Source organism: Coffea eugenioides, chromosome 1 (genome assembly GCF_003713205.1).
Source record: "Coffea eugenioides isolate CCC68of chromosome 1, Ceug_1.0, whole genome shotgun sequence".
Lineage (NCBI taxonomy): Eukaryota > Viridiplantae > Streptophyta > Magnoliopsida > Gentianales > Rubiaceae > Coffea > Coffea eugenioides.
This window is the reverse complement of record NC_040035.1, coordinates 47,470,101-47,496,398: the sequence shown is the minus strand read 5'-3', so window position 1 is coordinate 47,496,398 and position 26,298 is coordinate 47,470,101. Positions and strand designations below refer to the sequence as shown.

At 37.9% G+C, this 26,298-nt stretch overlaps 3 protein-coding genes across 7 annotated transcripts; 2 read left to right on the top strand and 1 right to left on the bottom strand.

Annotated features, from left to right (window-relative positions):
- The first annotated feature begins 19 nt into the window (after positions 1 to 19).
- Positions 20 to 2,989, top strand: LOC113781703 (probable protein phosphatase 2C 51). The gene is made up of 7 exons (XM_027327674.1): positions 20 to 101; positions 246 to 1,128; positions 1,353 to 1,548; positions 1,667 to 1,769; positions 1,849 to 1,990; positions 2,132 to 2,306; positions 2,557 to 2,989. The coding sequence occupies exons 2-7, from the start codon at positions 825 to 827 to the stop codon at positions 2,849 to 2,851; spliced, it is 1,215 nt and encodes a 404-aa protein (XP_027183475.1). The 5' UTR covers positions 20 to 101; positions 246 to 824; the 3' UTR covers positions 2,852 to 2,989.
- Positions 2,990 to 3,283: 294 nt separating this feature from the next.
- On the bottom strand, positions 3,284 to 17,562 carry LOC113778968. The gene is made up of 21 exons (XM_027324404.1): positions 17,072 to 17,562; positions 16,561 to 16,815; positions 15,647 to 15,752; positions 15,414 to 15,555; positions 14,916 to 15,180; positions 14,419 to 14,786; positions 13,512 to 13,585; positions 12,794 to 12,944; positions 12,446 to 12,620; positions 11,547 to 11,781; positions 10,099 to 10,605; positions 9,041 to 9,098; positions 8,410 to 8,497; positions 7,275 to 7,349; positions 6,517 to 6,600; positions 6,003 to 6,146; positions 5,806 to 5,887; positions 5,361 to 5,443; positions 5,165 to 5,219; positions 4,851 to 4,984; positions 3,284 to 4,633 (listed from the first exon to the last, which is right to left on the bottom strand). The coding sequence occupies exons 1-20, from the start codon at positions 17,362 to 17,364 to the stop codon at positions 4,919 to 4,921; spliced, it is 3,306 nt and encodes a 1,101-aa protein (XP_027180205.1). The 5' UTR covers positions 17,365 to 17,562; the 3' UTR covers positions 3,284 to 4,633; positions 4,851 to 4,918.
- Positions 17,563 to 22,162: 4,600 nt separating this feature from the next.
- LOC113780389 (heat stress transcription factor A-6b-like) lies at positions 22,163 to 25,839 on the top strand. 5 transcript variants are annotated; one of them, XR_003469528.1, is made up of 4 exons: positions 22,163 to 23,022; positions 24,071 to 24,801; positions 24,903 to 24,985; positions 25,109 to 25,839. XR_003469528.1 is itself a non-coding variant. In XM_027326217.1 (3 exons), exons 2-3 carry the CDS (start codon positions 22,720 to 22,722, stop codon positions 24,830 to 24,832), a joined length of 1,065 nt encoding a protein of 354 aa, XP_027182018.1. In that variant the 5' UTR covers positions 22,163 to 22,366; positions 22,560 to 22,719; the 3' UTR covers positions 24,833 to 25,839. The 5 variants fall into 5 exon arrangements, 3 of the variants coding, with proteins under 3 accessions (XP_027182018.1, XP_027182059.1, XP_027182120.1); XR_003469527.1 differs by having other exon boundaries at positions 24,071 to 25,358; positions 25,496 to 25,839; XM_027326217.1 differs by having other exon boundaries at positions 22,163 to 22,366; positions 22,560 to 23,022; positions 24,071 to 25,839.
- Positions 25,840 to 26,298: the final 459 nt, after the last annotated feature.

Sequence of the window (26,298 nt, the reverse complement as noted above, 5' to 3'; positions counted from 1 at the left end):
TTCAAGTTTCGCGCCTCCTCTCGTCTTCAAGCCTTTCCTCTTCTTCTTCATAGTTCATCACCTCCACCCCCTCTGCCCTCCTACGCGCCTTCAACATTCAGGTACTCTCTCTCTCTCTACATATATGCGTGTGTACATTATTAGTAATTTGTCGTTTTTTTTTTTCCCCAAAACTTCAGTTATGTGGGTCGGAAAATCAACTTATTTTTCCACCGGCACTTTTTCTTTTTCTCTTTTTCTTCCAGGTTGAGCGGTGGAATTCTTTTCCGGGAAGGAATTTGCGATATTTTTTTATGTACTTTGATTATTTTCCGTACTTCATTTAATTTTGAAGCCGTTCATTTATTGCAATGGTGTTATTTTTCAACTCGAGAGTGATTTGATTTGGTTAGTTCAATTGGTTAGTTGACGCCGTTAAAGATAGGGTTTAGACGAGATTTCATTTAATTTTGAAGCCGTTCATTTATTGCAATAGTATTATTTTTCAACTAAGAGAGTAATTTGATTTGGTTAGTTTACACCGTTAGAATCCATTACCCAAGATAGGGTTTAGACGAGTCAATCGAGCTTGGATTCATCATGCTTAAAATTGTATTAAGCTTTAGGTTGTTGATTAAGAAGCGAGCCGAGAGCTCTAACGAAGCTTGATTTATTTACGTACATGTAAGCACCTCGGTCGGTGAGGATTTTTTTTTTTTTTTGGGTTAATTTTATTTATTTATTTCCTTAGCCAACTTAAGGGATTAAGGGGGTTTGTTTGTTCAAACCAAATCAACTGAAAAAGTGACTATTTTGTGTTCCCGGAACTTTCTCAAAATTGAAGGATGGAAGTGTCTAAAATTGCACTGGTCAGGGTGTTGGCTGTTGCACTATCACTCTGTGCTGTTGTTAGGTGTTGTTCTGCCCACCACGTTTCAGTAGCCTGTATGATGGCTTATGATGAAGGTGGTTCACCTGCACTTTTTAGGTCACAAGAATGTCCTCTACGGGAGTGGACTCCTTCAAATGGAGTTTCTCAAAATCATCCTACAGCAAACTGTGGGTTTGCCGCAGCAATTCTTCAAGGCCGTCGAAACTATCAAGAAGACCGTATTGCTTGCAATCCTGCAATGAAGATTCCTTTCTTGGGTACTATAAAGTTCAAATTCCTCTTGCATTTTCAGTAGGATTATGCACATAAATTTGGAATTCAAATTTTTTTAAAGATATCAATCAGTGTTCGGTTTCTTTTAAAGCAAGATAGATCGTAGATGATAAGAATGTTTCAGATCTTATTTCCAGAATGGCTTGATTATGGATGTTGGTAGGAGATGGTTCACAATTTCCATACTGATTTGACACAAACAATGCAGGTAACGATGGGCAGGAGAATGTTAATGTTGGTGTAGCAGCAGTTTTTGATGGTCATGGAGGTGCTGAAGCTAGTGAATTTGCTTCCAAGAAGTTTTTGAGTTATTTTTACCTAAATGTTTTGTTTAACATCTACAAGCAAGCATCCCCCCACAAGGGCAATGACGAAGCAAATCAAAACAAAAGTAGTGTTGAGAGGTGGGGTGTATTGATCGAGAAGTTCATAATTACCTTTTTTTTTTTGCTTTCCTGTTGACATTTTCTAAAGGGCTAAAGAACCCTGAATTTTGTCACGTTTTTCTTGATGTTTCTGCAGATCAGGTACAACATCATCTTTGATTGATGATACATCCTTATATGACATTTTAAACGAAGCTTTAATAAGGACATTCCGAGACATTGATTCAGAATTTACTCGGGTATATCTTCTGTGCTTTGACTTGTTCTTTACACCTTTGAGCTGCTACTTGCTTAGACGTCATACATTTTCTTCTCCAGGAAGCTTTGAGGAATAATTATGCTTCAGGGTCTACGGGCACTGTTGCTCTGATAGTAAATGGTCGATTGTTAGTTGGTTTTGTTGGTGACTCAAAAGCTCTTTTGTGCTCAAACAGAAGTCTTGCTTCTCAGGGTGGCGAAGGTTTGCTACTGCCAGTTTAAATGATGTTTGATCTGTCTTTATATTGCAGTTTGCCAATGCAATTAGAATGATTTTTTTTTTATTCTGAAGAATCTCGTCAAATTATCAATTGGAACTCTTGCGTCATTGACATGTAAGCAGGCACTTCAATGAGGACTTCCTATGTTCAGGAATTGACAAAAGATCATCATCCAGATAGAGAAGATGAAAAAGCTCGAATAGAAACTGCTGGTGGTTTTGTCCACACCTGGGGTGTGCCTCGTGTTAATGGCATATTGGCTATGACCAGAGCTATTGGTGATCTGAGCTTGAGGAGGTGAGTTCTCTATCCGTTTACCAAGCAGTTCACTTTCCTAAGAATCTTTCATCTTGGTTTTCTACATTGCTTGGTGATATAATCTTTCTGTACCTAGTTGATGCTAGTACTTGGAAGCATGGAATGGAAAATATTTATTTGAGTCTCGGTTTAACCTCTCTACTTTGGGTATAAAGTTTTTATTTTATCGGAAGAGTCGAACTTGGGGACTCTGTTCTGATGCTGCCATTTGCTCTTGTTTTGTTGTCAGATTTGGAGTCATAGCCGAACCTGAAGTGATTGGATGGCAAACTCTAACCACTGATAACAGCTTTTTGGTGATAGGATCTGATGGTATATTTGAAGGGTTGACTCCTGCAAATGTTTGTGCTATTTTACATAATAATGCCTGTAAACCAGGGACTACAGAGTCCAGTGGCTCATCTTCCTGTTTGGCCCCATCAGCATTAGCTAATCGTATTGTTAACAATGCATATGAGAACGGCAGCCATGACAACATATCTGTTATCGTGATTCCCCTGGAGTCAGCTTATCATTCTCAATAGTTAGCAGTGCTGTTTTGCCAGGATATAACCATTTTAAAGCTGACTACCATACGAGCAGATCGTTTGTTCATCCTTTTATTTGCTTTTAACTGTAGTTGCAATTTTTAGGTTCTTGTCGATGAGTTTTTTTACGAGTTAGGTTACAGGTCTTTGATCTTGCTAATTCTATGGTACATTTGGCATATCAAGTTATACATAATTACTTCGACTAAGCAGATGTGCGCATAAACGGGAGCTCAGACAATTTTTCTTTGAGAAGTGGGGGGGAAAAAGGATAGATTAGGGCAGATAATATTTTGGAATTATGTTTCTTGTGGTAGCTGAAGCAGCAACATTTTTTTTACCGAATAAGGCGATGTAGTTATTTGTTTATTACTATCTCAGTTTATCGAAAATTTAAAGGGATACTGTTTGTAGATGACATTAAACACGACATCCGTTACTCTTTTTTCTCATTATATTATTGTTAAAGTACAACACAAGGAAAATTAAAAATGAAAAAGACTTGCACCAGAAAATTGGAGGAGGAAAAAATCCCCTCAAAACCGTCATGCCTCACTAGACCGTCCACATTTACAAGTTAATATGACCCCTATCTGCCTTTAAAAACTAGGCACATTGACATACAAACAGAGAGAACCCTACACCCACGCCTTCCCCAAAAACAAAAGAAAAAGAAAAGGAAAAGATATTTAAATGGCCCAAATCTATGCCTCAAACGTTGTGCTATAGCCATTAATGCAGTCTAGACAGTCACCCCAAAACCCAAACTTCTGTGTCCACTACTGGGCCTGCTTGCATTCAAACGCTAGGATAGCAGTCTCCCATCCCTCTTGTCCTTCTTCATTGACAATCATGTTCCACAGAAGATTTGAAACCCAGTGACTGGATCCGGGGCATCTGCAGTTAGTAGGCCAGGCAGCCCGCACTGTTAATACCCCAAGAGAAGGCCGGTCTGCTTTGGGCCATCCATTTCACAATCCACTCCCCACACACCCAGAAAGAGAACATATTAACATGGCCCTAATCGTTGCCCCAAAAGTATGCAATAGCTATGAATGTCGCCCAAAGTCCAACTTCTGCATCTACCACTGGGCCTCCTTCAGTTTAACCACCACCATGGTAGCAATCTTCCAAACCGCTTGCCCTTGTTCATCCGCAATCGTGTTGCTCAGACGATTAAAACCTAGTGGGCTCTGCAGTTGGCTGGCCAACCAGCCCCAAGATCGGGCCAGAGGCTGATTTGGACCATTGATTTCAAAATCCACACCCCCACCCCAAAACCAAAACCGAAAAGCAAAAAGATCGGTCCCAAATCTTTGCCCGCCAAAAAATTGTGCAACAGCCATTAATATAGCCCAAACCTTAGTCCCAAAAACCCCAACTTCTGCGCCTACTGCCAGCATGCTTCCATTCACCCACCAGGGTTGCAATCTCCCAAACCTCGTTTCTGTCTATCGACAATCGTGTTGAAACTTGGTAAACGAATCCGGGGCCTCTGGAGCCCCTGCAGTTGGTAGGTCAATCAGCCCGTACGGTCAATGGTCCAAGATCTGGCCAGAGGGGCCCGATTTGACCTGATCAATTAATTTCAAAATCAACAGCCCACAGATCAGACCGGGCCCCTCTAGCCTGACTTGGGCCATATAACGCACCGCATTAGCTGCTGATCCCGTGGCAAGCAGCATGATTGTGCACAATGGACCGGAAAGCAAAGTACAGCCTTCAGCAGGGTCCCTGTCAGGACGAACAAAGGAACTTGCCGTTCCACAAGCTCTCGCACTGAAGTCCAGAAGCAAGTATACAGAAAGCAATCATAAAAAAATGAAAGGGGTTTAAAGGAAGAAAAAAAAACAAAAAAAGAAAGGGGAAGACCGGAAGAGCACAAATAAACAACAAGCAAACCTAGAGGAAAAAGAGGCGAAGAAACACAAAAAAATGGGAAGTGAAAAGTTATAGCCCCTTTCTCCCATTAGAAGAACAGAGTTTAAGCGACTACCTTTTATGAAGACCGAGCTAAAAATTCAGGTCAAGACACGCAAACGCGCATCTTCATCCTCAATGTGCTTAGGAGCTAGGTCTAGGTGAAAAGTAAGGGTGCTGCAAAGCATCATCAACGCTAAGCCGATCCTCCTAGTTTCCAATTCAATAAAAACAAAAATCAGCAATAAAAGAGCGATTAGTGATACCGATAAATGCTTGCTTTGTATCAAACTTGCACAAAAAGGACGTTCCTAATCACTGGGGTGAAAACGACGAATTAAAGCTATGTGGAAGGAAATTCCTACTTGTTCATACTCGTACAAAACTTACCGGATTCCATTGTAACAACTCTCGCACTAAGCGCAATGCCCATATGTTTGGAAACCTGTGGAAATTGAGAGGCAGGCATACAATGACACAAAAGTTCTACTTGAAACAAAATCAGATGCCTCTTTGCAGGTCTTTTTTTCCCCACTTCTCCTCCTCCTAGTTGGGACTGGGGAGCAATTTGACACTAATAACCTACCCTATGTTAAGCGGATCCCTCCTCTTTATTTGATTTGCGAAAAAATCTTCCGAGCATTTCCATGGAACTGGAGGAACTGAACCCTGACTTGCAAAAGACAAACTGTATTAGTATACACAAACATGAATCTACGACGCATTCCAATTGCAAAGTCCAAAATTAACATAACAAGAGAAAATTTTAGTTAAACACGTATAAATCCTTTGAAATAACAACTAGACTGCGAGACTAAACACTCAATTGTACAACATTATGGCCCAAGTCAGGTTAAAATGTGAAGGGTGATTAAAGAGCAAGAACAACCTTAAGAACAAAACAATACTGACATCTTTGTAACAAAATGTTCATAGATCAATGCCTTCTTTCCTAGTAAGCCCCTTCTAGATATGTGCAGTAGCATCTACATTTACAGGAACTAAAACCAATAAATGAATAAAAAACTCACATGATCTTTTGTCTCCGAATTGTGATGAAGTCTTGTAGGAATCCCAGGGATTAAGATGCACATTTCCATAAAAGATCTGAGTCTGGTACCAAGAAATGTAGCATGCATCAGCGGTTGTCACAATATAACCAAAGGAATGGAGGAAGACTAATCATGAATCATGACAACGAAAATAGATCTTTTAGAAACACACTCACTTGTAAGCAAGTTCCTTCAGATTCTCATTCCAACCTTCAAGGTGCTGATCTAAAAGAGCGCGTGTTTTAGAATTTATCTGAAACACATTTGGTGATCCTAGAATCAACTCCAAGATTATCACACCGACACTCCACATATCATACCTAGACAAACAATAGTAGCACAAAAATAAACCATCCAGAATAAATATGAGAAAGATGCATCAATTTTACTATTGAGCATGAACACAAATGCAAAACAAAGGTCTGAATCCAAATATACAACATTTCAACCTTCTCCGACCACATATAGCAGACAACTTTTTGAATTTAGATCAGCGGAAGCAATTTAAAATGGATGAGTACTGGTTACATCCAAAGAGCAATGAACTGTGCAACATAGTAAAAACTTGAATGATTCGGGATTAGATGAATGCAATGTTCAATAAATCACAAACCACCAATGAACTTGGAATTATCAGTATTACAATTGTTCCAAAAGTGCAATTCAGAATAGCAATGGAAATTGTCCTACGTTACAATTTTGTGCATTGGGCCCTGGTACCAGCTAACGTTCAGTAAAGCTTCTGGAGGAGCATACTCAGACGTTTGTTCAGCTCTGAGAGAGAAACAAGTGAAAAAATTAAAGAGTTTTCATCTACTGACAAAGAAAACTAAGATATAGAAGGAAAAAGTATGATGCTTATAACGTAGCTAAAATAGAAGATGCAATTACAGGATTATATTATTTTAACAGCAATGGTGTCTCTGAATGTTTGTCTGCATGTGCTTGTGTTTAAAAACATGAGATCTAAGGAGGGGTTAAGACCACACAGACTCATTAATTACACACTAAAAGTTCATGTCTTACATAGAAATAAAGAGCGTCTACATTATTTTGACAGCTTATAGAACATATTAATGCTACAATGCAATATAAGATTTGAGACAGCTATTAGGGTGTTGCAACTAAATCAAGACTCTCTTGCCCCACTAATTCGGATTGGAAATCAGCAGCAACAGGAGAAAAAACTGCTGAGGAACATCATCAGATTAAAGTCAAATGCTCGCCCTGACCTATAGCTAGAAGGGAAAGGCACCGTATCAAAATCTTTGAAGAAGTTCTGCAAAGTTGGTTATCAAAAATTATAGCTCCAGAAAATTTGGCAGTTTACGAAGTAAACATTTTAAGGTGTCTCAACTGCCTAAGTTGAAATCTCATGAAGTACAATGCCACTATTACTTTTTGCGTATCACAACAATAACAGATGGAGAAGTTCTCATAGAGATTACCTAGAAGGTCCTGTGGAACCATACAAATGCCTCATGGTGAAATCATCCAATGCACTACCAAAGCCAATAAGGCGCCTAAAAAATCAGAAAAATTAATTTTCTGGTTGAAAGGCAGTAAAAAATCACATAGAAGAGAAAGATTGCGGTATGAATTCTTGCAACAATACTCTTGACATGAACTATGCAATTTAGTGTTATATGTTCTGCACTTTGATTTACCAAATAAAGCATCTAGACTGCTGTTTAAGACATGTAAAACTGTTCGTTTTCAAATGCAGAAGGTATGCTGTCACAGGTGAGTAATAAACGTGACACCATACAGAAAATGCTGCTAGCATGTTACTGTTATTCAACTTATGAAGATACCAGCAGTGCATCCACATTAAAAGTGATTTACAACATGCTTTTATGTTTTGACAATCAAGAACCAGAAATGCATATTGGAAAACACAATTGAAGGTCAAGACTCATATCAAACACCGTCAAAACATCAAAATCAATACTTCATAAGCATAAAGGACATTTCTTGATCCACTATTAAAACAAACCTTGTCTGCGAAATTCCATATCTCAAAAGGAACATAGAAAAAACTCATCTAAAGTGATAGCTTATATTACAATTGGAACAAGATCTTGCACATGCACCGTCTGACGCCAAGAAAGATACGATAAAAACCTTGTCTCAGAGGTAAAGCAAAACTCTTTTCAGGATATACAAAAATATAATCAATGTCCAAACATCTTGAGCTTCCTATAAAGCCAGCTAAACCTTTACCCTCATGTAGTTATTCCTTTTTTACAAGAAAGCAATTATGGTTTTCAATTCATAACGCAACTAGATTAACTCCATATTAGGCTTTCATGTAGTTGAACCACCAAGTTTTTCCGTGTTGGTTACATACACTATGCAATGCTTAACAGACAAGATATAAGAAAGCATATAACAAAATTGAACTGAAAATGTCCTAGTGATATCAGTGGCTGCAGTTGCAGCTATCTAGTGCGAAACTCCATTTAGCAGTCAGCAAAATAGAGAAGAACAATTGGCGAAGAAACTCTTGTGTGAGATAAAAAAGAAAATCCAGAAAATAAGGAACGGTAGATGATATAGCACTAAAATATTAGCAGGCTTTACATTTTAGTAGCATAATTGTTATCTCCATCTGGAAGTCCATTAGAGCATCTCCCAGAAAACTGATCTTCAAAGCAAACGGCCATATTTTCTTGCAAGAAGACATATAAATTCATTCTTAGTAAGCACTTATTTTAAGAATGACTAATCAATAATAACTAATCACCTATGAACCTGCAGAAGCAATAAGAAAGAAATTACAAATTACACAGAAGTGAGTTCGATAATGTAGCTACTACCAATAAAAAGTTTTTTAAAAAAAAAACACACACACACACACACACACACACTCTCCCAGACACAATGCCATCAAAGATTTAGAAAATCATCAGAGCAGGTGATTAGTTCTTAAAATATGCATTGCGTAGCAAAAAAGAAAAACAAAAATACCCCTTGCCAGCAGTGGGCCAATACATATAATCACAACCAAAATACCAAACAGGAGATGCAACTTGAAAAATGTGGAAAAAAAATTACAAGAATGATCCAAGAGGTAAAAAAAATGTATTGTTTTTAAGGCATTTTTTGTAATTCGATGAAGCTTTTACATCTTTAGGTAATTCTTTTAAACAACTATAAAATATGTTCAGAATATAAATTTCCAGCTTCCATAAACTAAAAGGTTGGCCCTTACCAGGCTTTATATCCCTGTGAGTGATGTTGCGGTCATGGCAAGACTTCAGTGCCTTCAACTGGTTAAAGGAAAGCAAATACAATAGTAAGCCATGCCAGGGCACAATCAAATAAAACAATAAGGAAAAGAGCCTTCCCCGCGCAATATAAGATAGATGCCAGAGAAGAAGTGGAAACGGTCATAAGTAACTTTCAAGCCATAGAAAAAGGAAAGTCAAGAGATCAGAGACCTCAGGCTTCTTTATTACCTAAGATTTCATTCTCTATATGCCTCCCTCTGAGAAGTATAAAAGGATCAAAAAGTGCACCTCTCAAGATAGTAATCAATAAAGATATGTGCCTATGCGCTAGGCGCACATATAACTAAAATGTAAAAGGCAAATTATATTTTACCCCCCTATGGTTTACTGTTTTTGTATATAACCCTCTTATGGTTTCAAAAGCTATACATAATCCCCTCATGATTTGGATTAAATAGTCAAAGTGACGGAAATGATCATTCGTAACAGAAACTTTAAAAATGTCAAAATTACCCTTGTTTAAAAATTAAAATGGCTGAAGTGACCAAAATATATAAACATAATATACATGACGCACTAACTGCATATGGTTTCATGTTTTACCATATAACCCCCTTATGGTTTAATGCTTTACCATATAACCCTCTATGATTTTCAAAATATACACATAACCCCCCGTGGTTAATAAATAATTTTCAACTTTACATAGGGATATTTTTGACATTTTAGATGACTCCGTTAGGGATTGCAAATTCCGTTATTTTGACACTTTAATCTAAACCATGAGAGGGTTATGTCTAGCTTTTAAAACCATAGGGGGGTTATGTACAAAAACACTAAACCACAGGGGGATAAAGTGTAATTTGCCCAAATGAAAATCTACTGCTACATAAGCAAATAAAGTGACCAATGGAAGTATGACATCGGGGCCACAAAGCACCTCTAACAGCAAAAGAATTGAATTGCAAGGCTTATATTATGCAACATAAGCCTGTAAGTGTAATGTCAAACTGATTGAAGGCAAAAAATATACACATACCAATTGCAATATAAGATTTTGCATTTCCTCTTGCCCTGCTTCTGTTGTCTTCAACCAGTGCCACCATTTTGATGGGTGCAATATCTGAACACGCTTAAGATGGTCATCGCTTCCTTGATCATCACTATTTATCACTTCTTCAGCCGTATATAGAAGCTTCGATAAGGAAACACCTTCATGGCGAAAAACAAGCCACATTTGATTGGATTGAGACTCAAAAGACTCAACAAATCTGGCAATGTGGTTCAAGCCATCTTCATAATTAACTTTTAGCGACTTCCTTTTTCCAGAGGATATACTTTGTGAGCTCCATGTAACTTCAGTTTCATGTTTCATGGACTGATTGGCTTTTAAATTACAGCTAGTATCTGATAAAGCATCCCCAGAGAAAGCATCTGATGCTGCAGCTGGTGGTGAAGCTCTTAAAACGGTGGAGGCATTCAAAAAAACTTCACCGAAATATTTCTCTCGCAGACCACTTAGATAGACAGCAGGCCCTCTCTCTACCTGTACTAGCAGAAACTCAACCAAGTTATGGTGCAAGCACCTAACAGTTTAATGGTTTAAAAACAACAGAAACTTTGTTAATTAAACAACATCAAGAAGAAACACAGTTTTTAACAAATGCTGTAGCTAATTCTAGCCTTCAATCTGAATCCACAAGGGTATAAATTCATCACTTATATAACAACTTAAGCTTTTTTGATGTGATAATTCAACATAGCATCAAGGCAAGCAAGGGATCCTAGTTCAGAATCTTATTGTCAGTTTTTATATTGTGTAGGTTTTCAACCCTCATGAGGACATGTGCATGGCAAGCATCCATGACTAAGCCACTGAGTCACTCACACAACAGAGACACACAAGCAGCATACAGAAGTACCTGTTTTAAAACTTAAATCATTTGTAAAAAAATAAAAGCACGAGAAACGAGAAGGAATTGGATAATTTGATGGATATTGTGGACCATTCTCTTCTCAAACTTTTTCCAGCTCAGATTCCTTGAAGCAAAACCTTGGCTAGCTTCAACAGCTTGATCAAGGATTATAAGGTTATATACAAAAAAGGCCCACAATTGCTACAAAATTATCTGGCTACATGTACTGCAACAAGAGTCAAAGTCCCTACATGGTAATCACAAAAAAAGAATTTCAGATCCTTTCTCTTTTTTGTGGCTTTTCTCATTTTCATTTGTATTTTGGCAGAGGGAATGGTCTCATTCAGGACAATTATCTCATATGATCCGGGAAGAGTTACACTTTCATTTGTCACAGATGAAAAAGAGTTTTAAATCAGGCAAAACATTGGTCATAGATCAGTGCTTTAACTCAGTATAACCACAATGTTAGATTTCTATTTACCCTCAAAAGACGGCAACCGCAAAGTTGGATTTCTATATATCCTCAAAAGAAGGCAACCCAAAAGGAAAAAATATTTAGGTGATGTACCATTATGCGCTTCAAGATGAACATTTTATCATCAGCAGTCCCATTGTATCGATCATCAGCAAATGAGCTTGTCTCTGAACTTCCATCATAATCCCTGAAATGCATATATTGATAATAGAACTTTCCATCTTTAGAACTCTGTTCTGAGCTTTTGCTCAATTTAGAACAATTCCACTGAAAAGCGAGCCAAACTTCGCCGTACGATCCACGGCCATACCTCTTCTTTAGTATGTACCTGACACCGACCAAAACAATCAGTGACATACATGAGATCCAGTTGAAAGGATGGTTCCGTTATTGTGCAAATGAATACTTTCAGAAGCAAAACCAAAGATGAAGTTGATTCAAAACTAAAGAACGAAGCAACTGCATAAATCATACACATAAAAAGTGTGCTGAAAATAGCTTCTCATGAAACTCAAAAAGTACAGTTGAAGCATAACCTTGTAGTTCTATCATATTGCTAAACCATATGGAAAGAAATGAATTTGTCCAGCTAATCCAAAATGAAACATACCATGTAACAATACCAAATTCGCACATAAACATGACACAACAAATTGACCAGCTTAGAGAAACACTTCACCGAATATCAGAAAGAATGAGAATGTCAAGTTCAGTGTCTAACCTATGTCAAAGAATTGTGTGGAATCAGCAGAGTATCAGATAACAAAGTCATAATGAAGAATTAAAACATCCTTTAGGTGTTATTCTCATATAGTCTCTGAAGCCACTATTCCACGGAAAAATTAAAAGCATAAACACTTTTACTAATCATGGTCTGATGACAAGGGAACACTGGCGTTCAACAAGACCAACTTTCAGCCAAGATAGCCTTTACTGTAACTGAAGAGATGTCATATCATAGTCAGCACCAAATGAGGAAGAAACAAAGCTACCTTGAATCGGGTATTGTATGCTCATCCGGACCAGTACCATGGAGAGGAATTGATCCAAGCAGACCAAGGAAACTAGTAAAACTTTCTGGATTTGTGCATTGACCATTATCTTCATCAGCCGAAAATCCATAGAACATGCACATACTCTGTTTATCATGGACATTTTTCAGGCCACCTGAATGAATAAAATATAAATGAGTGGACAGCAATGTATAAAAAATTGTAATTGGTAAGAAACCCAACTTTAATAACCAAACACCAAATATCATTTTCCATTCTGTTTTTAAAATCCAAATCAAGTAAAAGCTTCAAAGGAAGGAAACTTGCTGAGTTAAGTAATGTCATTACCACAAGTATGAGTGACAGCACTAGGCAATGCTTGAGTTAGCTTAAAACTATGTTCATGGTCATCCTTTTCCACCCAAAATGTGTGGTCGTCAATTTCGTTGAGGTTTTCAGATAAGTAAAAACACCCAAAGCTGCTTTTTTTCCTTTCAACCTGCCATAAAGTGAATACAGACATCTCATTCACACGGTGGTATGAAGATTATAGCAAACCAGTATATCTCAACTATCAAGCAAATGAGGTTTCTGGAAAGTCCAGTCAGCATATTATAGTGCACAACCATATGTATATCACAAAGCAACACATCAGATAACAAAGTCACTATTTCAATCAGAAAGTCCATGAAACAATTGCTTTGCACCAAATGGACGTTGTCGAAGATCAATGATTACAAGTCAGAAAGTTCCTAAACATTCAAATATGTAAAAGAAATTTACTATTTGGCTCCAGAGCACAAAATACCAAGGCATAGAATTATTTTTGCTTTCAATCTCCTCAATTTGTTATTGCCAATTTCACATCTGGAAAAACTCATTAAACTAGCAGAGTAACAAATAATTGAAACTTGGTACCACAAAAGGACCAGTATTATTTCTTTTGCCAGTGCAAACAAGGAGAAAGAGGGAATGGCAAAGGAGAAAAAGGTTTCAATTAGATCAGAAATCATTGCTTGTTCAGAAAGAAGATATACAAATTTACAATTCTTGGTTTCAGGCTTACCAATAACCGCTCAAACTTGTCACCTACAGAATAAGTATGCTCCACCTCCACAGGTTCTGACATGTGATCATCACCTAAAAGAACAGCAGTAGAATATAAAAGTACACAGAATTTATGACTAGATACATTAAGAACAAGATTTCTAAATTATTAAACAAGTGACAAAATAACCACCCATCAGAACATAAATATGCAAGTTCAAACATAACATCGTATCTTGAAAGGATTCTGGAAAGCAAAACAATCTACAAGTTAATTGATAAATAAATCTTCATTCTGCAGAAATGCAAGAGGGAACATAGATGCCTCAGCTGCAGCAATCAACAGCTATTTAGATTATAGAACATTGTCAAATCACTTAAGATTCTGCTTCTGGTTAACATAACCACAGTTTGCCACGGATTGAGAGAGCATCAGACTTTCTGAGGACATAAGGTGCAGCTAGCTCAAGCTCCTTATCAAGCACAGAGAAAAGGTTTTACTTCTACAGTCACATAAGTGCATGTTATGGTCCATCTCGTATTTTTTAGTTTATTCAATGTTTCCCGAAAACGTCAGCCCATTGCTTCAAATTCCATTAATGGAAGCTTGAATGATGGTGAAGACAATAAAATTTAGGACTACGCACCATAAAAACTCCCATAAAGCACAGGAGCCAGAATGATTAACATTTTATTTGTGTTAAAATGACGGAAAGGAGAACAGTAATATACAGATGGTGAAACAAATTCTAATATGTATCATTTTTCATGAGGTCTTTGGTGGATAGAATAGGATTGAAACCAACTGGGCCAATGGAATAACATGTCTCGGTTTTCAAATGAACTCAAGAAAGGCAACAAATACTCTTTTATATTCATAAGCAACAAAAGATCTGGGCAACTAGCTATAGTAGAGCGAAATTTACCTGGTCGCTCATTAAGGGGCCTGATATATCCTGAGGCCGAGGAATCATGCTCCCCAGCTTCATCAAACACATTCTTAAGCAAACTTGGAGAAGTACCAAAGGATTTGACAGGAACTACAATAGCTGCCATGTTATCGAGACTGCCTCTATCAAATGCAGCATCCACAACTCTATCAGCTAATGAGTATGATGAAAAGTCAATAAGTTCTGAGCTCACACTGGTACCAGTATGCAATTCCCAAAATATATCACATATGTCCTGTGGATTTAGCTTCTCAAATACGCCATCAGTTGCAGCCACTAAATAACTGTCATTGACGGTCAAAGGTTGCCAATCATTCACCTCAGGTAGGGATACAACACCATAACTGCCAAATAGGAAACAGAAAATCAGCAATAGAAGCTGCAAACTATCGTCCATTAAAGTGGTAAGGATCAATGTAATATCAAAAAAGTGGAAAGACAAAAAGGAAAATAATTTTGTCTTCGAAAATGACCTTTTGAAGTACACATCTCCAATTGCTCTTGAAACAGCCAATCGACCATTGACTCGAGCTACTCCTCCCCACTCAGAAACATACCCTCCGGCAGCTTCCACACGAGATCGTTCATCATCTCTATCCGGATGGTGATCTTCTGTAAGTTCCTTTGCAATCAAAAAAGTCAAGCCACTGGAAGCTGCCAACTTGAGACTGCGGTAATCTTTTAAAAATGAAGAAGTCTTATCATCTCTATTCTGCCTGTACAACCTTAACAAAGTGGCTGCAATGGGGAAGACTATCAACATAAGCAACCACGAAATGCCATTCATTGACCTAATGAAATAAAATATATTCTGAATCACAATCCAAATAATTATGAACAACCAAACAATTACTGCTAATCCATTTATCCAATACTGCAGAGGGTATGAGATGCATAAACATAAAACCTGGTAAAGCTACAACCTTCCTAATAACCAATGGAAAAGAAGAAAGAAGAAAACACCTTCTAACCTTTTGCTTCATAAGGAGACTGATGTAACTCAGAACACAAAAATGCCTTTGAATCTCCAATATTTGCAACCAAAACTTGAGTGTCAGCTTGAAGTATGACTGCAGCCGTGGAACCAGAAACAAAATTCTCTCTGAAAGCATCCTTAAAAAATCACGAAGGTTTGTGGTGAGATGAAGCAAAGAAAAGGCTCATATCAGAACACTCGAAAAAACACAGAATAACGAAAGTATACCTTCGTGAATGCCACATCAATGTCATGGATTGCTCTCAACAATGCTTCCCTTAATATCTCCAAGTGAAAGGATTCATCCCATATTGCTGATAACTCCAGCTTAAGCCTGCAAATGGTTTATGATTCATAACCTCAACATGTGAACAGAGTTTATAACAAATAACATGAAATCTTGGATATTTTGCGACTTATACAGCCACACTAAAACTCCATAATGGTGAGTTGCTCGGAATGCTTTTGAAGGCGCAACCGAAAGAATATGAATTGCAGAACAACATTGCACGCACAATTAGCATTGTTTCTCATCCTTTTACCTATCCTTACAATAATATCTTAAGAAAGCTGGATTTTAAAATCGCAATAATATCATCAACGTTATGGGTGAATAGACATGTGGAGCCCAAAACACAGAAAAATACAAATGAGAAGCCATCTTTTTTTATTTTTTTTTCTTTAGTAGACAATAAGAAGCCATCTACAACCACATAATTGATATCTAAGGAGTCCAGATTATAAACCCAACAACACTTCTCAAACTCTCATGGTAGGCAGGGAGGCCAACTTGAGCATCCGTTCTCTAAACATGCTGCAAATGCAAGTCTCCCTTCTATAAGGAGACTAGTAGATGACATAATTCGACCAAACAAAAAAGAGCATATGATGGCTGCTAGAGTCCAAGCCCAGCGATCCACTCTCTGCTCCACAATGCAGAAGATTAGGGATTCCGCCTCACCTCCTCCATTCTCTACCAATGGACAACAAGAGAGGGGGGAGTGGAGCCCATTATCAAGCAGGGAAGTTCTGTTACCTAAATGGGTGAATCTTCACATAGTAAAGAATCCGTAAAGTTTAAATACTACAAGGCATCTGCTAGGATATGTTTGTTAGTGAAGTATGATAAGAGAGAAAGAGACCTCCCAATATATATTGCATGGCGATCATTGTTTTCCCACCTCGGCTTTTGGAAAAACTGACCCTGAACTCCTTTATTTGGTAACCTTCCCACGGATCTCCCCAATAAAAATGAAAATGTTGTATCAAGAAGAAAGTAAGTATGCAGCGTAAAGTACTCCAGCAATAGCTTTGAAGCCGTATCACTAGCTTGATCACCATTATGACCATCAAAAACTGCAATAATACCAACTGTGACTTCCTTAACTCCTGTAGGAACCTGCAACTTGCAAGAAAGGACGCAGTCTTTCAGTAAATTCAATAGAAGTTGTAATGAAGTCCTATAGATGGGTCGTCAGTGCACTGACGACTTATTTTACCCGGTTGAACAAGCAAAATCGAAAGGAAAACGCATCGGTGTCTCCCAAATTCTCTCCAATTACTCTCTCGAGTAAGGAAGAAAGATGATGACTGCTTAATACAGCGTATTAGCATCAAAACGGCAATAAGATGAGAGTGACATAATTGGGCTTACAGGGAAAAGGAATGCGAATGTCGAGGGCACAAAGAGTACGATCTTCCTGGGACTTTCGGCGACCCTGGTGCATTGCCGATTGGCACCTAGCGGCCGACGACGGGGAATTCTTCGGATTGGAACGGTAATTTGATAGGGTCCAGCGAGGGCATTTGGGGGACTGGAACACAGCCGGTGCACCTCCTTCTCTGTACACCGTCAGGCAAGTCGACGACTCTCCATTGGTACAAAGATAATTTACGCGTAGCAGAAACCCCAATAGAAGGGCAACTAGTAACCTCCGTCCGTTCATTGTTGCGCTACACCAAATTCAGCCAGGTGTTGCAGGAGAAAAGTAGCGTGATCAAGAAGAAAATTCGAAGAATCGAGCATTTTATCCAGCATTTCTTCTGTCTTCTATTTTGTAGTCGAACTGTCGAAGCGAAGAACAATGCTCTTGAAGGATACCAAGAAGGCAAGAAAAAAATTTTGCAGCACAGACGATAAATTCCGGAATGGTCTTTAACTCGGAAAGAAGGAATGGTATACGTACATGTTGAAAGACCGACAACGGGCGGGGAAAATTGCCTCAAAACTAATTCTTTCTACATTAAATTTGTGGTACTCCATTTTTGTATTGGTCAAAGAACTGCTTGCCAAAATAGTTGGTCCACGCTGTAATTTTTACAGCAAAAAAAAAAAAAAAATAGTATCGTGTTTCTCTATCTAATTGCGTGGCATTTAAGCAATTAGTCTCTCAGGACTGGGCTCTGCCGAGGCCCACTCACCTTCAAATTAATGTAGCCCATCATCCCGGCCCACATTGGCCTCATGTTGTTGTAATGCTTTTTATCATCATATCCGGCTTCGAGCCTAGGACTTTTATTCCGTATATGTTATAACCCAGGAACCCTATTTTAATTTTAAAACTTTTTCTGCCATTTTATGTAATAGTTAAAATCCTTTTATCGGTTAATCTTAGATTAACATCTTTTTCTGTATTTTTTTACATTATAAATTACTAGTATTTATTTAATGGAATTAACTGAAAAGATAGACGCAATTGACATATTAAACAATCATATGTAACAAGTGGAGGTCGGAATTAGAGTTGCGTGGATCTCTACCATATTAATTAAGTCACGCCAGATTGCAAACTCAAACCACGTTTTGGTTGGCATAATTGGCTCAACCTTAATTTCCTTTTTATTTTTTTTATAAGCGCCTTTACTTAATTTCCTTTTTATTTTTTATAAATTTTATCATTATCAAAATGATGTTTCATAACTTTAAGAAGACCAGTTTTGGATCAACTAAAACTAGGCCCATGATTTCGACAATTACGCTCATAAAGGCCCGGTGACTTTGAAGGCCCATGCCCCCACAGCAGCGCAATGCAATTCTATGATTCGATCCCAACTTCAACCTACTCTCAAGAAAACTGTCCAGTATTTATTTGTCCAGCATCAACTTCAACCTACTTCAACCGGAACGCCTTTTTTATCTTTTCCAGTTAAGTATTTAGGACGCAAATGTCCTCCGCAGCTAAATTAGAAGACTGCCGCGTGCGGACGATATAGATGGTAAAGGAGAAAAGTAAAGCCAACAAATAATAAAAATAAATAAATAAAATCTGAAGATCGATATTGGATAGAGACAAGCCCACCAACCTCAATCGCGAACGTCAACAATTTGTCTTAGCGAGACGTTTAGTCGCATTTCTTTTCTCCTAAAAGCAACTTGAAACCGGACTCGTGTTCGTGCTGTCGGAAATATTCCACAACCCAAAAAGGACTCTTTAAACACGTGTGCCCTCCTCCGTCAACAGTAGTCGCTTGCATCAGTCAAAAGCATCTCTTTTGTTAGGTTGAGTGTGTGTGCAAGGTATTCCGTGACCGCGTCCGCGTGGCAGTAAAATCGGTCGTGGCGACGACAGAGAATTACATACTTAGCGCGTCAGCTGTCCTTGTTTTCATCCAGTACTGAATACGCAAATATGTGGATTTAAGACCAATGGAAGAGTTGTGTATATATGCATACTACAAATGTTATACTTGGTTTAATGTGCACGTACGGCTGGATCTCTTTTTACGATAACTTGCTACATTATGGGGAGGGAGAGGGCCTGAAGAGATCTTGGGATAATTCGAGAGAATTGAACCACCACCAGAACATACGAGTGCACTATGCACTCATCTAGATTTTTTAATCAAGGCCACAATTAATTGTAATAAATTGGTTGCCCCACCAAACCTTAATGTATTGGTAGTAGCCACCAGCCCAAACGTTGATGGTTACGTACGAGTGGATCTCACTTGGCATATAAATTAGTAATAAGTAGAGTTGATCATGCACCAATCATTGGGCAATCAACTATTAGACATGCGTAATAGTCGGTCCAAACCAGCATAAAACTTCTCGAATAATATTAATAATTTTGGTTATTTTTACACAATTTAAGAAAAATTAGTTGATTTTGTTAGAAAAGTAAATCTAACTTAATATTTTTCTAAAATACATTTACATGAAAATTAGGAGTAAGACTAATTATTATACTTTTACATTAATTATAACAATAATACTACAAAAAAAAAAGTTACACCATGATTTAAGGCATGAATCGAAGTAATTATTGGCAGAAGAGGTAACTGTACTAAACAAATAAAGTTAGATTTACCGATAACAAAATACATCATGTAAAAAAGGTCTAGAAAAGAATGTCACCAGGTTTGTTTGGATTGTGAATTATTAGAGATATTTTTACTGTAGCACTTTTTGTGATGTGATGTATGTGAGATAAAAAGGTAATTGGAAAGATAAAAAGGTGTGTTGAAAATTGTAATGATAATGTAAGCAAATATATTTTGACAAATAAATCGCAATCCAAACAAACCTGGTTATTTATTCATTTATTTTGAGTACCAACGTGGAGACTTCAGGGCTTTAAGGTTCACAGTAATAATGATAATACTAATACTAATTTAAAATTGCGTGACAGCGATTCGACACGTATCTTCCCTTTTTTTCTTTTATTTTGTTTTCTTTTCACATTGTATTTACTCCGATATTCCCCCACTTTGTACTTAAGAAAATACGAGGGAGTAGGGATTTGGAATGTATATTATTTAGATTTTATTTATACACACTAATTTAATTATATTATTAACATATTTTTTAATTATTTTTATTTCATATATATCATATAAAAACATATTATAATATTTTTTTATAAAAATATCTCAAATAATTTATTATCTAAACATACTGTATATCGCCGGGCTAGAGTTTCGAGTTAATGATTACATGTTACACGTACGGCGTAGCAAGGGTGGGTGGGGGCCTTCTTGCCTGAGTTGCAGGACGACCATATCAATATAAATTAAAATTACTCGGAAGTACCCCCACTCCCACCCTGGAGATTGCAGAAGTAAGATCCACAGATTGACACGCCACCCTTGACTTACAAATAAATACTAGGACCACTGTCAGTGTAGCGTACCGGAAAACAATTGGCTTTCAGTTGAATTTCCTGTGTGCTCGTCGCTTTTTGAGAATTTCACCTGTATACTTTTTTATGTCACACTATGCACATCACAAAATTATTTCAATAATTATTTCAAATAGTTTCCTATCCAAACAAACTCTAGTAAATTGAATTTTGTTTATCTTTTACTTTGTGTTATTGTAATAAAGTGGGATATGATTTTATTATTTATTTTGAGTTAATTTTTGTATTGATCAGTACACTTAAAGATTTAAGCCACGGGGTTGAGAAGAGATTGTGAAAAAAAAAGTTCACAAAAAATCAGTTTTGAGTATATAGAATTAAATTGGTGTTAGTATACTTCTTTATAAATGTCTTTTTTGTTTTTCAGGTTTATATTTTATGCACCATAACGTTGTGATATAGTGGTATTACTAGAAATTATTTTGTAGGTGATGGGTTTTTCAGGAGTAAAACCCTATGTGTTTTACGAGCATTTTTATTTAACAAAATGAATAAAAGAGTAGTTTAGGATTTTTCTAAATTTTGTCACATAAATACAAAAAAATAATAAGAGAAAAAAGTAATATTTTAAAAATCTTAAAAGTACTACTAAGTGATATTAAGAGAGATATCAGGGGAAGGGAGGTTTCTGATATCATCTAATTATTATATATTTGTTTCGAGAGAACAATCATAGACAGTACGAAATGCATTAAAAAATGGGAAATCATACAAGAACTTGGACCGTCAAGGACCAATTCACGTTTTACCAAAAGCTAAAATTTTGTTCAACAGAAATGAGAAAGATTATACTCATCTCAGTTTTTCTTCTTCTTCTTTTTTTTTTTCTGTGAAGTTATATAATTTCCGATAATCTTAATCGTTGTGGGATGTGTTATATCGTTGAGTGAGCAAGTGAAATGCTCAGCTCAGGTAAAGAAAAAAAAAATGAACAGAACTGAAAAACGGGAAAAAATTTTTTTTTTTTCCTCTTCTCTAAGAGTTAGGCAAGGAGCCTCCAGAACAAATTTTTACCGTGAAAACGAGGCAAATAGATAAATGTGAATAATCAAAGCCTAAAGCTGTAATTCTATCGGAAATGGCAGGTTCCCTGTGGGATACTGGCACACCGCCAATCCCGACGCCACACCCACCCCCTAATCCAATGAAGAAAGTTAAGAACCAAAGCAGAAAAGGCAAGCGACCAGTCACCACCGTAAGCTGGAAAACACGGGCAGGATTTTTTGTTTAGGGTGGTTGTGGCAGCATGTGAAGGGTGGAGGAGGGTGGGGTCCACACCTCATCCCCACCCAATCGGAATCCTCTAAAATTCGTGTCCGACAATGAAAACCAATCAGTAAGCGCCACCGTCTTTTCTGCTGTATGTGGCCCACACCATACCTCCACCATACCCAACTTCCAGAACTTTCCTCTCTTCGTACGGTGCTGCTGTTACTAGTATTTTAGTAAAATATCCTTTTGCCTAATCAAGAAGTCCCTCAATTCAATTCAAGTACTAAATCACAAAGGACAAACGAATAATAATAAAAAAAAATAAATAAATAGATAGACGGAATGTGGGTTCGTAGAAGGTGGGTTCGAAGGGCTACTACACCTCTAGAACCTTCCATCACAAAATCCTTCCAACTGCGTAAACTTCCTTTCTATTTATGTAAAGGAAGGCATCTTCTCCAACTGCCCAGGCCACACCACCAGCAGCAGCTACTGTTCAAAGAGAAAGACTACTACGAGAAGTCGACAACTACTTAGTACTACGGCACTATTCAAATAGCTTCCCCCAGTATCGACGACGGCACAACACTTGCTGGTACTGTAATTTCCGAACCGACCTTGCTCTTCTGCCGCCATAGACCACCTGGAAAACAATTTCCATATTCCTCTCGTTTCATTGCTTTTCGTACACCATCATCTCTATCTATCTTTCTCATTTGCTGCTCCTTTTTCTTTTTTTTTTTTTCATGTCAACGCATCCCACTTACAGCATTCTTGTTCCGCTGCAGTCCCTTCGCTGCTCTGTTTCACCATTTTTCTACCCTCTCCAATTACTCTCTAATCGCCCTCCATCATTCACTGGACAAATTCCACTGGGAATAAATTCCCAGAGATATCATCCATATTCAAGAATTTTTTAAGGGCTTCATTTCTGGTTGAGTGAGCAGTATGGATCCTCCGTACCCTGTTAAGGAAGAGTATCCGGATCAGTACCATGCTGGATCAAGCTCATCTCCGCCCGGGACGCTAGCGCCGCAGCCAATGGAAGGGCTACACGACGCGGGCCCTCCGCCCTTCCTGACCAAGACCTTTGACATGGTGGATGATTCCACCACTGATCACATTGTTTCTTGGAGCAGAGGAGGTCACAGTTTCGTTGTGTGGGATCCTCATGCCTTCTCCACCGCCCTCCTCCCTAGATTCTTTAAGCACAACAATTTCTCTAGCTTTGTCCGCCAACTAAACACTTACGTGAGTGCTCTCTGTCCTCCTTTTAAGTTTTAACCATCCTCGCTCCCCATCTTATTAGTCATTTCCAGCGTTCTTAAGATGGGGGAAGAAAATTACTACTTACAGCTTTCTTTTTCTTTTTTTTTTTTGTTAAAAAAAAAAAACCATGATGTTTTTCTGCAGGAGCATTCTGCATTTATTTATTTACAGGGTCAGTTCTGGACATATACATATTACACAGATGCTAGCTGATGGTAGTGTTTACTGAACTATAGAACAGAGTCTTGTGATGACATTTTTTACACCCAGGGGATATTCATTTAGCATGCCAAAACAAATTGCAACGTCTCCTTTACCCCTTTCTCGGAAAAAGAAAGCAAAGAAACTTAGGGATTTGAAAGGTGAGGGTGATTTTGGTGGGGTTTTTTTTGTTTTTGTTGGTGTTTTTGAGAGGGGGGGGGGGGGGGGGGGGGGGGGGTTGAGGGAAAGTAGGTTATAATGAAGATTCATCTGGGACGTCATTTTTGGACATCCGCTCAGTGACAAAATATTACAGATTTTTCTCTAAAACAGTTGTTGTTCCTTTGCTCCAAATACTTGCTCTCTCCCTGTCTTTTGGAATTTCCCTTCATTATTCTTCAAATTCATTCAACCACTTGCTACGTACTACCGTATAATTTCTTTTGTCCTTTGCTTAATTGAGTTTCCCCTATTTTTTTTTCCCTCTTCTGCTGGAATATTGTGTGATTTACGTTCAACTTCTTCTAAATTCTTTTTTAATCTTATTTTCTCCTTTTCATTTTTTTTTATTTTTTTTAATGAGGGAAACTTCTTTTACTTTTGCCTTACATAAATTATCCATCTTGGTAAAGTATTTTGCTTTTCTTAATTCTGAAACCTCTAACTGGCCTCAACATAACCATAGGATAAGGTTCTCACACACAAAACCAGCATTCAATTTGTTCTCCTCGTCTTAAAGAAGTAAATTAAAGTTGTTTCGTGCAAATAAAAATAATTGCCTTTGTCAAAGTCATCTCTAAAAGCAGAGGAAAAATTTTGATTCTTGCAGGGCTTTAGAAAGATTGATCCTGATAAATGGGAGTTTGCTAATGAAGCATTTCTTAGGGGTCAGAAGCACCTACTGCGGAACATCAGGAGAAGAAAGGCACCTTCGCAGCCTACTTCTCCACAGCAAGCTCTTGGCCCTTGTGTTGAAGTAGGAAGATTTGGACTTGATGCAGAAGTGGATCGATTGCGGCGGGACAAGCAGGTACTGATGATGGAACTCGTTAAACTTAGACAGCAGCAGCAAAGCACAAGAGCACACCTTCAGTCAATGGAGGTGAGGTTACAGGGCACAGAGAAGAAGCAGCAACACATGATGAGTTTCCTAGCAAAAGCTATGCAGAACCCGGAGTTCATACATCAATTGATCCAGCAAAAGGATAAAAGGAAAGAACTTGAAGAAGCCTTTACTAAGAAAAGACCACGTCCAATTGATCAAGGGCCTGGAGGCGGAGAATCCAGCCGAAGCGGTGAAGTTCGAAACCACGTCAAAGCTGAACCTTCAGAATTTGGAGATCACTACGGTTACCAAGTGTCTGAACTCGAGGCGTTAGCATTAGAAATGCAGGGGTTTGGTAGAGCGGCGAGAAGAGATCGAGATGAAGAGCAGGATGAACTGGAGAAGGAACTTGACGAGGGATTTTGGGAAGAGTTGTTGAATGAGGGGTTTGATGAAGAAGGGGAAACTGGGAAAGAAGGTGGCGGAGAGGAAGACGTGAACGTACTGGCTGATAGGTTTGGCTTCTTGGGTTCGAGTCCGAAATAGTAGTAGTTTTAGCTATTAACTTCTGCCCTGAGGATGAAGATATTAATCTGTGTCTTGACCAAATTTGTAGGATTCCGTTCTGACTGGCTAGCCCAAACGTAGGACGTTGGACATGTTCTCCGTAATAAAGAAGTTTGTTGTGTCCATGACTAGGTAGATTTTCTCTGGCTAATCACATCCATTCCCGCCCCATATAGATTTGTGCACTTAATCGCATGGATATCATTCTGTTGATTCATTCATCCTGTTTTGATCTGAATTTCTTGGCATTGACAGGGCTAATTAATGAGCTTGGAATCCTCCTCCGAGTTCGAATTCTTGTTTTCGGTGTTCACTTTCTCTATTTACGATTGAATTGCCTGTGTCTCTTCCTCTCTCCCACACTTGTTCACTCCGCCAGTTATAACCCCTTCCTCTCGTGGATGGGACATTTCTTCCTCTTATTACTCTCTTCATCTTCGTTTAGGTGCAGGCAGAGCTTGGCAAGAATTAGCAGCAGTCCAATTTGTTGATGTATCATCCAAAGGTTATTGTAGAATGCCCCTTTTTCTGTTCTATATCCTTTTTAACGTCCATGGTCTTGCGTTGCCCACAACTGTGTTGAAAAAATCACCTCTGATTGACTGCTTTTTGTGATTCTGGTTTTGGCTGTTAGCATTTTAGATGGCAATGAAGATGCTGAAATTCTGGATGTTAGTTGCCCGATGACTTGCGAAAATCTCAGCTGAGTACTGGAGTTGCTGGACATGGTCGCATCTTTTGTGTCGGTTAGATTTTATACTTTTAGCCGACCTCTTTGGCCTTGGTATGAACTGTGGAAGGACGTAGATACGGTCCGCTAAAACAACCACGATGGCTACATTTGCCCGGTATCGCATGTTAGGTTTATAGTCCACGAAAGTGAAAAGACCTTTTTTTTTTTCTCTTTTTTGTGTTGTAGGGTGGGGGAATGTGTGTGTGTGTGCATAAATTTAAAGACAAGAGATCAAAAAGAAGTTATATATTCATTTTGAGGAGGATTTCGTGATTAGCAGCAAATTTCCATTACTTCCTAGTGTTTGTTAACATGCAGTTTCCGTTGCTTGTGGCGTTTTTTCTGGTAGTGTATATGCAAAACTTGTGTGAAACAATATAACATATACAAATATTCAGTCTTATTTCAAAATTATATAATTTTGTACCTCTTTTTTTATCTTTTATTTAAGCCTCCAGATGTCTTGCAATCCAACCCTAAATAGTGAATGAGATAAAAGTTATTCGATGAGAATCGATAACAAATAAACAATAGAGTGAGAAGATTTATAAACACATGTTCATTTTTTTTATTGATTCAATCCAATCATTAGTAGTTATTAATACTTCAACCATATATGGAAGCAATTTGCACTAGTTTTATCAATCACCTTACCGCCAACACTAAATACAGATTTTGATGCAATTGTAATAGCCAAAAGTAGCAAAGACAA